The 10,724-nt window shown below is 40.0% G+C and overlaps 1 protein-coding gene and 1 long non-coding RNA gene across 2 annotated transcripts; one reads left to right on the top strand and one right to left on the bottom strand.

Moving 5' to 3' along the window:
- The first annotated feature begins 542 nt into the window (after nt 1-542).
- On the top strand, nt 543-6,825 carry LOC112286761 (uncharacterized). The gene is made up of 15 exons (XM_073536252.2): nt 543-577; nt 807-958; nt 1,317-1,387; nt 1,825-1,899; nt 2,186-2,224; nt 2,356-2,448; nt 2,720-2,836; nt 3,072-3,167; nt 3,691-3,804; nt 4,361-4,414; nt 4,725-4,772; nt 5,109-5,259; nt 5,567-5,732; nt 5,991-6,060; nt 6,352-6,825. Exons 1-15 carry the CDS (start codon nt 543-545, stop codon nt 6,634-6,636), a joined length of 1,566 nt encoding a protein of 521 aa, XP_073392353.2. The 3' UTR covers nt 6,637-6,825.
- A 1,317-nt stretch (nt 6,826-8,142) lies between these two features.
- On the bottom strand, nt 8,143-8,813 carry LOC112286762 (uncharacterized). The gene is made up of 2 exons (XR_016504879.1): nt 8,718-8,813; nt 8,143-8,370 (listed from the first exon to the last, which is right to left on the bottom strand). It is a non-coding gene; the product is annotated as an uncharacterized LOC112286762 (long non-coding RNA).
- Between the last annotated feature and the right edge of the window lie 1,911 nt (nt 8,814-10,724).

The raw sequence follows: 10,724 nt of genomic DNA, 5'->3' as shown, positions 1-10,724 counted from the left end.
TACTCTAGTCATGAGATTACCGTGAGGTTCTTGATCTTTCGTGAGCACGTCATGCATCACGTCTTCTGGGGGCCGATCGTCCCCTTTGAAACCGACCCCAGAGAATGAAAATCAGCCCGCAAGTGAGAAGGAACGAATGAGGTTCCCGGGGGTTCACAATGATGTTCCCTGCGACACGACGGCGAGGACTGCGAGAGAAAATGGGGGCGAAGCAGTTCTGAGATCTCGTTGCCACGGCGTCGGAACTTCTCGTTATGTAGCCTTCCATCACTCTCTCGCTTTCCTTACGATTGCAACGATACCTCACTCGCCTTCTCCCATTCCGATATCTGTTTCTTACTTCACCATAAACCATCCGCCATTGTCCTCCCACTCGCTACTGTACCCTTCGCGCCTACAAGTTGTTTATCTGCTACCTTTGGGGTCCTGAGATTTCCATTTCCTCCCACAAGTTTTTGTTATTCTCTTTGTTCCGTAACAATAAGTAAACGGAATGCGGCCGCTGGGTTCATAATTCCTGTTTAACACGTTAATAGGAGAAGATGGGATACGCCAATGAGCGTGAGAGTGTCTTAAGGTTATAATTTCCGACAAGTATCGGTGCGTATATATTTTAGGCTTTTTGCAGTGCGGATTTAAAATTTATCCGCGTTTTCCAAGCAGGCAGTTGGGTGCAGAATTTGGGTGAAGTTGCATCTTGGGTCATGCATCTGGTTTTATTTTATTTTATTACACACGGGATAGAATTTTGATTTGAGGATCAAGGTCGTGGATATTTGGACAACTCCCTAAGGTGTTGCTTGCAGGGTCTGTTTGGGCATAAAAAACTTTCTTCCTTGGCCGAGAATCCTGTCAGGTTATCTTACTGTGAGTTTTCTCACAAGCATTGCATCTTGTCAGTCGAGGCCAATTTCGGCGGAAATTCCTGCGGACAGAAAATTATCGAACTCCCTCATTGGTGAGCAAGGTTTTAAGTTGTTCGGTTTGCATTTCATTTATCTAGCCAAGCTATACCTACGCTGTGAAATCCCTCTACCTTTTTAATCTCTTGCTTAATAAGCTGATATGAAAGGAGCCTGTAGTCATCCGCGGTCATTGATTCTGGTCTAAGGACTAATATAAAAATAAAAACATGGTTAATCAGACTGTTGTGCAATGCGATAATGTGCGTACATGGGCATGATGCTAACTAGAGCTTATAAGTTTTCAACCTAAATTGAATTAGGCGTCACCAGTGAGCCTGCTTTTGCTACAGATGGAATCGTGGGGCATCAGCTAGTAGTTTGACATGATTTGCCTGTGCTCGTGTCTTGCAGGTGTTATTTGGCGTGCGAGGGGGAAGCAAAATTTAGGCTGTAACAGGAGAGCGAGGCTCACGTACCGATGGGTAGCAACCAATCTCTCTCTCCACTTTGAATGTCCATGTACAGAGTCCGACAGCACTCCTTCCACTCGGTTGGGGGGGTGAAGAATATACCACTACGACGGGCTAGAAACAGAACGACCACTCTAGATTTGGGTGAGTTCGAAGCGCAGCACCCACGAATGTGACGTGCGTGGTTGAAATGGGTGCTAATGCGCAGGTTGTAGACTTCGATTGCACGTTATGTAAACCATCATCCTCCTTCTTGTTAGCCTCTTTTTGACATGTATGATTTGAAACTGCGGTCTCAGCGGGGGTTTTATTTCCTATTCTGGAGCTCATTCTGGAGTAATGCGGAGGCCTTAGGTCATCAGAATCTTGAGGACTGAACTCATTGAAATTGCTCTGGTCTTATTCCTAAGAATTAAGCTCTACAGAATGGGCGTGGCGGGGTAAACCAGGAAGCTGGAGACAATAGTGTTTCCTCAGAGGGGAGCGTAATGAAGGGTAACGCTCCCTCAACATGGGGGATGCAGGTAACCTTGCTATTGTGGATTATACCAGAGCTTTGGGTCTACCTTAATATGTAAGAGTTCTCCTATTGTGCATAGCAACTCCACGACTGTGTCGGACACTAATTCTTACGAATTCTTACAAATTCTTAAAGATAGCTTTATGTTTGAGATTATTATGATCATCATGGCAATATTAGTTTTTTTTAGAGATCGATGACATCAGTTTTACATACTTCTTTCAGTTAAGTAGTTCACTTGAAGAGATGAAGTATTTTAACTTTTCATTCGGTGCTGTGCGTGGTTGTAGGCAATCTCTTTTGCTGTTTGGATTCTAATTTGTTTGAAGGTAATATTTTTCCCCATCTGATTCTCTTTTCCCTCCAATCTTGCAAACTTAACAAGCTCTTTTACAGATCGGCTTTCGTATACCTCCATATTGATTAACTGGTTCGGATGTGAGCATGTTATGGAGTACAGGTGGCATACGAGTCTTTGACACTTATGAATGTGACGACTCTCGACAAATTCCTATACGAAGTGTATCTATATTACAATCCAGTTTTTTTAATGGTGAGCAACCAACAATCAATCTGTTTCTGCCTTTTAAGTCCTTCATCACTGCGGAATATGCGCCACTGAAGCTGGGTATACTTGTAGAGGAGTAGTGGTGGGTTGTTTATTTTATTTGCGAAGTATTGGTGTATTGCTATCTTCAATAAGTTCTGTTCATTTGCACGCCCAGATTATTTACTAACTACTTTTTGGATAATTTAGTCCAGCTTTGAACTGAAATTTTCTAAATCCTTATGCCGTTTTAATTCTGTTCTTGTTCGTGTTGCAGTCTGCCATGGTGTGGTTATGGGGAGTTGATGTATGGGTATTTTTGACCGCGCGCTTCCCTTATGCTAGAGTGTTTGAACTAGATCCTAATCACATCACACACCATGAAATCTGGAAGGTGAAAGCCAAGCTTTTCATTTTCTGTTGTTTGAGTGTACATCTGCTCTATTTTTAGTGTTTCGGTAATGACCTTGCATATAAGCCTCATGTTTGTTTCATGCCTGTTTCGATTCAATATGGAATTGAAAACCATATGTGTAGTTATTTGACTTCACTGAATACTGAACAGTGATGTAATGAGGTTCATTGCGTACTAGTACGGAAGTGATGAGCTGGTTTTCCTTATGTCCCAGATAGCAACATGGATGACTGTGGCTGTGATTACAAGCATGACTGCATATCTATATCTTTATTCACACGGCATGGTCTCGATGGCAGCCTCACAACCAGTAAGCACATAATACCCTCTCATGTGTGGAATAATCCTTGTGGGGGTTAACCGTGTTTTTCTTTTTTCCCAGATTGTTGGGTAAGACGGTTATGTTCTGGGTTTTTGGAAGTGCTCGGTTCTTATCGAAATCACAATCATAATTGTTACATGTTATTACGCAAATTAGTATACGCGTTACTCTTGCAATCTGTGCATTCCAATAACTTTCTTGTCTATCAGTACTATGCTTTGCGTCATAGGTTCTCAATCTTTTTGAAATTCTTTTCGTCTGACCTTTTATAGGGATGGTATGATGAATGATACCTACTGGATGTGATCAAATATGTTTGTCTTTCTTCGATTCTGTATGCTTGAATTGTGAGGCGCCGTTTGTGTACAAATCTGAGCTTATGGATAACGATGTCCTACGTTTGTGCGTGTAATTCTTATTCTTATCAGTGTAATCGTTTTGTTTTCGTCTTCTAAAGTAAGAGTACTTGTTTCAGGGTTCAAATTTGATGAAGCGTTGTCTGTCCACACAGGTCTTGCTCTATGTGACGGTGCCATTGGTTTTGGGACTGCCTCTGGATATGTTCTACATGAATACTAGATTCTTCTTCCTGAAGACTCTAGTCCGCCTTACGTTCCCTGTTCAGGTTTGTTTCTTGACGAAGAAAAGTGGAGTCCGATTGGAAGGAATGATTTTGAACTTAACCCTTTCTGAGTCTAAAAAAGTTCTAATGCAAACTCCAGTTTGTTGGTTCCAAGAGCTTTAGGAGTCGACAGGAATACACGGTTGGTTTAGGCGATATTGTAGGTTAAGAAAGAGGCGCACTAGTAAGTTGCAACACTGATCACTATATTTATAGAATTAGTCGAGGGTATTCAGAGCTTTAAATCTACTTTCCTGCACTTACTCTGTTTTGGTTCGCTGGTTATACATCATGATTTCGTGTTCGATTTAATGTTGACTACAAGTATCACAAATTATTGCTACAGGTATCAACAAACGTTTCTAGGCTAGCTGCCCTACGTAGGCATATTGATGATTTGAATGTTCTTGCTTCAGCATGCATATGTTCCTGTTTAGAGTGATCTTGGTGCAAGATACGACGGAAGCTGTCTGCACTGTCTCCTTGACACTGTTATCATTCGGAACTGACAAATTACACATTGATAACGGTCTCCTCTTTCGCTGTTGATTTTGCACAGCCAATAACATTTGCCGACTTCTTTGTGGCGGACGTACTGACATCTATGGCCAAAGTGGGTGACATTATGACCTGACGATGCTGTGCAGTCTGTTATTTGCTGACGTCTTTGTTGATGATGTGTTGACGCCCATGGCCCAAGTTTACAAGCTAGTTGTTTGAAGTTCAGGCTGACTATCTGCACGGTCTCCTTGACATTGTTATGATTTAAATGATTACGATGATTATAGGAGCTGCAAATTTCCTCTAATCTCATCTCCTAGGTAGTAATTCAATACATATAAGTACCTTGTCTCTAGTGCGATGACTTATCAGTTTCAGCGGTAAGCGCCAAGGTCTCACATACAACAACTTGTTTCTTGCAGGTTTTGTCCGATGTGGAACGCTCAGTTTGCAGGATGTATCACCGGCAGGCAAGCACTTCACACTTCTTTGGCAGTTTCAGACTACAGCTCTGTAGGTAGTGTTTATTGTGTACGAGATCATGTGCGTCCCCTTTCGTCTTGGAAAAGCCAGTCTATATTTCTTCCCTTGGTTATTGTCTAAATACCAACCAGCTGCTATGTTTGTGATCATCTGAGTAGGATGACGTTGGATTTTGTTTGATTTGGTTGGGAGAAAGCTTTCGCGTCGTCATTCTACTTACAGCCTTATCATGCTCGTGCTGTTTTGGGTCCGGGCATTTAGAATCATGCAGTGAGTTATGAACAGATCTGTTTCTTACAGCCTTTTCTGCCTTTGTGCACCAGGTTGCGACTGTCGCATGGTTAACCGCAAAAGATACTTGCGGAGGTCACTCAATGTACATACCTATCGTTCTGGCTTATCCTTACTTGAGCAGGTTGTTACAGTGCTTAAGACAATATCATGACACAAAAGACAAGACTTGTCTTTTCAATGGTACATTTTCAACTTAACCTTATTGTTAAAAATCTTTTTTTTTTTTGTTTTGTTTTGTTTTTTTTTTTGTTCTGCTGTCTATGTGGGTTGATTTTCTTACTCTTGCGTATAATGTTTACTGATTTCGACGTTTGACTTAACTATGCCATGATAGTTACTTTTTGCATACGTGGCTAACATACTTGCTACTGAGAGCTAGCAATTGTCCATGCTTTATGTGGAATTAGTGATACAGCGAGGCTTACTACCTACATAAGAGGAGACGGCGGACTTTGAAGTATGCTGGTTCTTTCTTTTGTGGGTGCAGCATTGAAGTACACAACAACATTTCCGGTTATCTTCCTGTCAGCTCTCAAGTACCACGTGGAGTTGCAATTCTGGTTCAGTACCTTGTGTCCACTGTGGGTGCTGTGTGCAATCCTCAACTCCGGCTACTCATTTTGGTGGGATGTTACCAAGGACTGGGATCTTGGGTTTGTACTTTACCCTCGCTACCATAGTTTGAAGTACTTTCTAAATTGACGGTTTTGTCGAAATGAGCTTCAGAGATCAATCAGATGTGTGATTCTTGAACTTTTTGAGGGAATATTGGGGCACGTCAATCAAGATATGATTTGTAGAAACTTGTTTTTATCCGTGATTATTAGATTACCAACTCCTTGAACTTTTAGTTTTTATGTATGGCACAATTATTTTACATCCAACTTAAAGTGATAATGGGATTCTTGCAGGTGGATGAAGGGTCCGTGGAAGCCTGTTAAACAGTCTCTTCGACCTACTTTAATGTTTAATCGACCTTGGGTAAGTGGTTGCTATGCCAGAAAGTCACCTTCAGTGGTTGAGGTGGTACTTGGAATAGGTGTTAGGACTAAAGAAGGAATGCCGTAAAAGGTCTGAATATATCACTGTGTTTCGTATCATACTTAATTTTCTGGCAACTAACAACGATTGGCTGCAAGAATTGGAAGTCGACTGAAATAACCATTAAAGATAGTGTGAAACACTTAGTAATCTACAGCTGAAGGCATTTCGTTTAATTAGCCAAAATCAATTTTTTTGTGGTTCTCATACAAAATCTCTGTAATGAATCAGGTGTATTACTGGGCAATAGGAAGCAACATGGTGTTGCGAGCGGCTTGGACGTACAAGTTATCAGCTCATCTACGTCACAACTTTAAAACTGTCTTCCTTTTCTCCTTCTTGGAGATGTTGCGTCGGTTTCAGTGGATATTTTTTCGAGTAGAAGTCGCTGCCCTCAGGTTGTCGAGTAATACTTCTAGTTCTTCTAGTTCTCTTTCTCGGGTTACGTCAATTCCCTTGAAGGACATCGTATCCGAGACAGAACACTTGCTTTCGGGATCAAATCACAACGTTTAGTTGGGCTCTGTTATCAGTTTCCCTCTGTAGGACCTAGATTCATTCTTTGCTGGAAGTCCAGTTTTACTCTAGGAGCAGTAGTCAACTTTCATCAGTCATTGAATCCTTGTTACGAGGTGCACCATTGCTTGCAAATCGATTTCTTTTCATGTTTGGTGCATTTAAACACCAGCAACCTCTTTGATCATACTACACTGTACTTTTTAATCATTTAAATCTTGTGCGGATTTATGTACTTGATACTCCTAGCCATCTTATTGATCAGCTAGGTACAATAACCTGCTAGGGTAAAAGCCATACAGACAGAAATGTAGAGGAATTAATCAAGTTTCACGTGCCCTATAGTCTCGTCAAGTTGGACCTGTTAAACGCTTGTGTGATGAGTGGTTCTTTGTCCTAATTGAGAACCCCCCCCCCCCCCCCCCCCCCGCATGATATGATCCTTCGCCGCAGCCAACCTTCTTCAATGGTTAGGGGTCCAGACCAAGCACTAGATGATAAACGGTTAGCAAGCCTTGAATATATAATCCATATATTGTTACGCGGGAATTGAAGTAATAACACGTAAACAATTCTTGCATCTCGGTGATCCATGTTACTTTCGCATTTTTCAGGAAAACACAAGGAAAAAGGGAATCAAATCACTCGTGGAGGAATGAGCCCACAAAGCCCAACATGAATTCATTACAAGAGGGTGAAAGGAAAAGGGTAATCCTGCAGAGATTCTATGTTTATCCTTTAGGAACGAACATGCGTGTCTGCCGTTTTAGTGTCCCTGAGAGTCCGCGGAGCCATGCAATTGAAGGTCTGCAGAACACCTTGGCAGACACGGACCGGGTGCAGACACGAAGAAACCCATCGCCACATGGAAGTCCACCGAGATCAGATCCGAGACAAGTCGTGACCCATCGTCCTTCTTCAATAGTGGAGATGTCTGCCTTCCTTCGTATCAACGTTGTGGGCGAAAACAAAGTCTGCATCATGGGAGGTACTGAGAAATAACGACGAGTTTTCCCACAATCCCTCCAACCCCGCTACCCTGAGTGATTAAGAATAATAAGGGTGCATAATTCCCTTGAAAAGAGCAACATGTCTCATTTACAACTCATTGAAGTAGGAGACGCAAATGCTTGGTTGGAAACTATTACAACCTATGGAGGATATTTGTTGAAATTTAACACACAACAAACACACAATAGCAACACAGAATGTGACTATTATTTCAACCGTGCAATTGCACTCGGACCACTATACAATACCGTCTTCAAGATGCGGCAGAACAAGCTGCTAATCTCTACGCTAACGGGATCACTCACTGTAAAAGATTAGCCGCTCTACATTGTACATCAACCTATGTACTTCTGGTTATGATTTACATCAACCTATGTACTTCTGGTTATGATTTACATCCATATGTAGTATGTCGAATGAGTGTATTTATCCAATAACATTTAGCATATAAAGAACATGTGGTATATACGCGACACAGTATATATTCAGTCCTGTTATGTTTTTAAATTAGCACAGTATCAATAGCTACATAAAACTTGTTCTTTTGTCATGTCTCGCAACAGCATTCAAAATGGCAAACCATTACTCAAATCACAAGTGTTGCTGTTGGGTCATGCTTGTAGACTAAGTTCAGAACGCGCTGTACATCGTAATTGTGACGAGGCGGGTATCCTGTAATAACTATGACGCTGATGTCATCACGATCATTATCCACCTTAGGCTCTGCACATTGAAAGACAACAATATAATTACATATCATCACAAGATCCAAAGCTACACGAATGTTTTGTGATGGTTTTCCAAACTCACATCATACTTCCTTCGTCGTTCCATGATAAACTTTCTGAATGAAGTTGTTATCTGCCGAAAGTTACAGTTACCATCCCATGCTAATCATGAACAGGTATTCGTAAAACAATCTATTTGACTTCTGAGCCACTTTTTCCTACTTGCACGTCATTTCCCAAGAATGACCGTGAAGACTAATCTCCAGTTGTCCTGCGTACTTCTTGCCAGATTCTACAATGAATTTCCGCGCATGTTAGACATCGAAGTTCATCGGCACCCACCTGACAAGTACTCATCTGGCCAGCGGGCTGATACCATGTCCAGATCTCTTTGGAGGCCGCCCATGTCGATGAACTTCTGGAGCCTGAATCTCCAATTAACCTGCAAAGGCACAAATCCAAAGTCCAAAATCAGATGAGAACCGGATAACGGCTTGTTTTAGGTGTGAGATCTGTGAGTAGGCAGCATCCTCACGATCCTCCAGCGGGAGACACAGAGGACCAGCCATTCGACCACTGCCTGATGGACCAATATACGCGATCAGTGTATGTCTTAGACTGTGGACTATGACCGCGACCGATGAACAATACTGAAAGCATACCTTGTCACTCGGAAGGTCTTCGCGGCTGATGGGAGGAAAACGATTGCAGTCAAAAATCTGCAATCGGCACGACGGCGCATCAAAGACGAAGAGAAAGGTCAGAGTTGGAAGAACATGAGAAGGATTCCAATCAAATACTCTGCTGTTTGCACGAAGTCAGCTCTCTATGGTGAACCTTTGACAGGAGGAAGTTGAGTCAGGTATATTACACTATTTAGATCGCCCATGTCAGGAAGTTGAGAGTCGCACGAACCACTGAAGGCCTTGGAGAACTGCAGCAAGCAACGATCGAGGGCAGTGATGCTTGACTAGCCTGCAGGATCCTGCTGCGCTTAACAGCTTCTCAACAGAACCGATCACACAGGAGCCTGTCAAGCACTCAATCGTTTCTCGCTCGAGGCTCAAGTGGCAGCGGGTATTGGATGGCTAATACTGTGATTCCTGTCGTCGAATGAGCATGCGTGTATATAGAATACTTGCAGGCAGAGCCCGCTTAGCCATGCGATTGAATATCTGCGATTGAATATCTGCAGAACTTTGCAGATGCTGAGGCGGTGCAGACAAGGCTGCAAACATGAAATAGGTGGTGCAATTAGTACAATTTCTTACAGATTTCACTTCTAAGAAAATAATACAACTTGCTAAAATCGTTCATCTCATATTCTTTGTTGAATTATGTCTTCATCAAATTTGTTTTTCTTATGCTGTTGACAAAAATAATTAACTCATTAATAATAAAAGAATACAACCTACAAGAGTTTTTTAAATTATATGACATAAAACTAATGCTTAGCTTTATTTTTTGTAAATTTTTTATTGATTAAAAAATACATTAATACATTTGTTCTATAAACTTGGTAATTATTTAAAACACATAAGAAATTTTCTAACTTACATAAAATGGTTTTTTTTGTCTTTTGATACAAATTCTTAGAGTTGGTCTAATGAGATGTCTTTTTTTGATTTTTATTTGAAAGAATGTCTTTATATTCATTTAATATATTTCTAAGTTTATTGCTACACTAATTGTTATAATGGTTATAATAGTGATGAATTGGGCCATAAGTACAACTATCTCATTGAAATCAATATCAATAATTTAAAAGAAGTCTTTGGCAAGTAATCATAATTTGTGTCCTATCACCACACCTAATATATCCTTATTGGTGCAAAATACCTAATTACAACTAACATAATATAAATTAAAAGAAATTGGATAAGTTTTTATTTATAATTTGAATAAGAGTTAATATACTACTTTAATAGTTTTTTATATTTAATTATATCTAATAATTTATAAGAATATAATAAATAAAATAATTATTAAGAAAAAAACTTATTATGTCTTTTACTTATTTAAAAATATTTATAATTCTTTTATTGTTGACTATTTAATTTAATTTAATTTTTTTTCTTCTTCTTTTTTTCATTTTATTAGAAGATTAGTCTCCTTTTTTATATTAATTAAATATTTGTGCCATTATTATTATTATTATTATTATTATTATTATTATTATTATTATTTGATTTTTTATTCCTCTTCATCCTTATTAAAAACTTTCAACCATAAAATTTATAGTTAACATTATCATTTATTTTAATGTCAAAGTAAAACTCATTGCTTAACTCAAATTACAAGATGACTTCAATTAATAGTTTCTTTTAATTTGTAATGTGATGTGAGAGA

This window comes from Physcomitrium patens, chromosome 9, assembly GCF_059467195.1.
Source record: "Physcomitrium patens ecotype Gransden chromosome 9, ASM5946719v1, whole genome shotgun sequence".
NCBI classification, from domain to species: domain Eukaryota; kingdom Viridiplantae; phylum Streptophyta; class Bryopsida; order Funariales; family Funariaceae; genus Physcomitrium; species Physcomitrium patens.
This window is presented reverse-complemented; position numbering and strand designations above follow the sequence as displayed.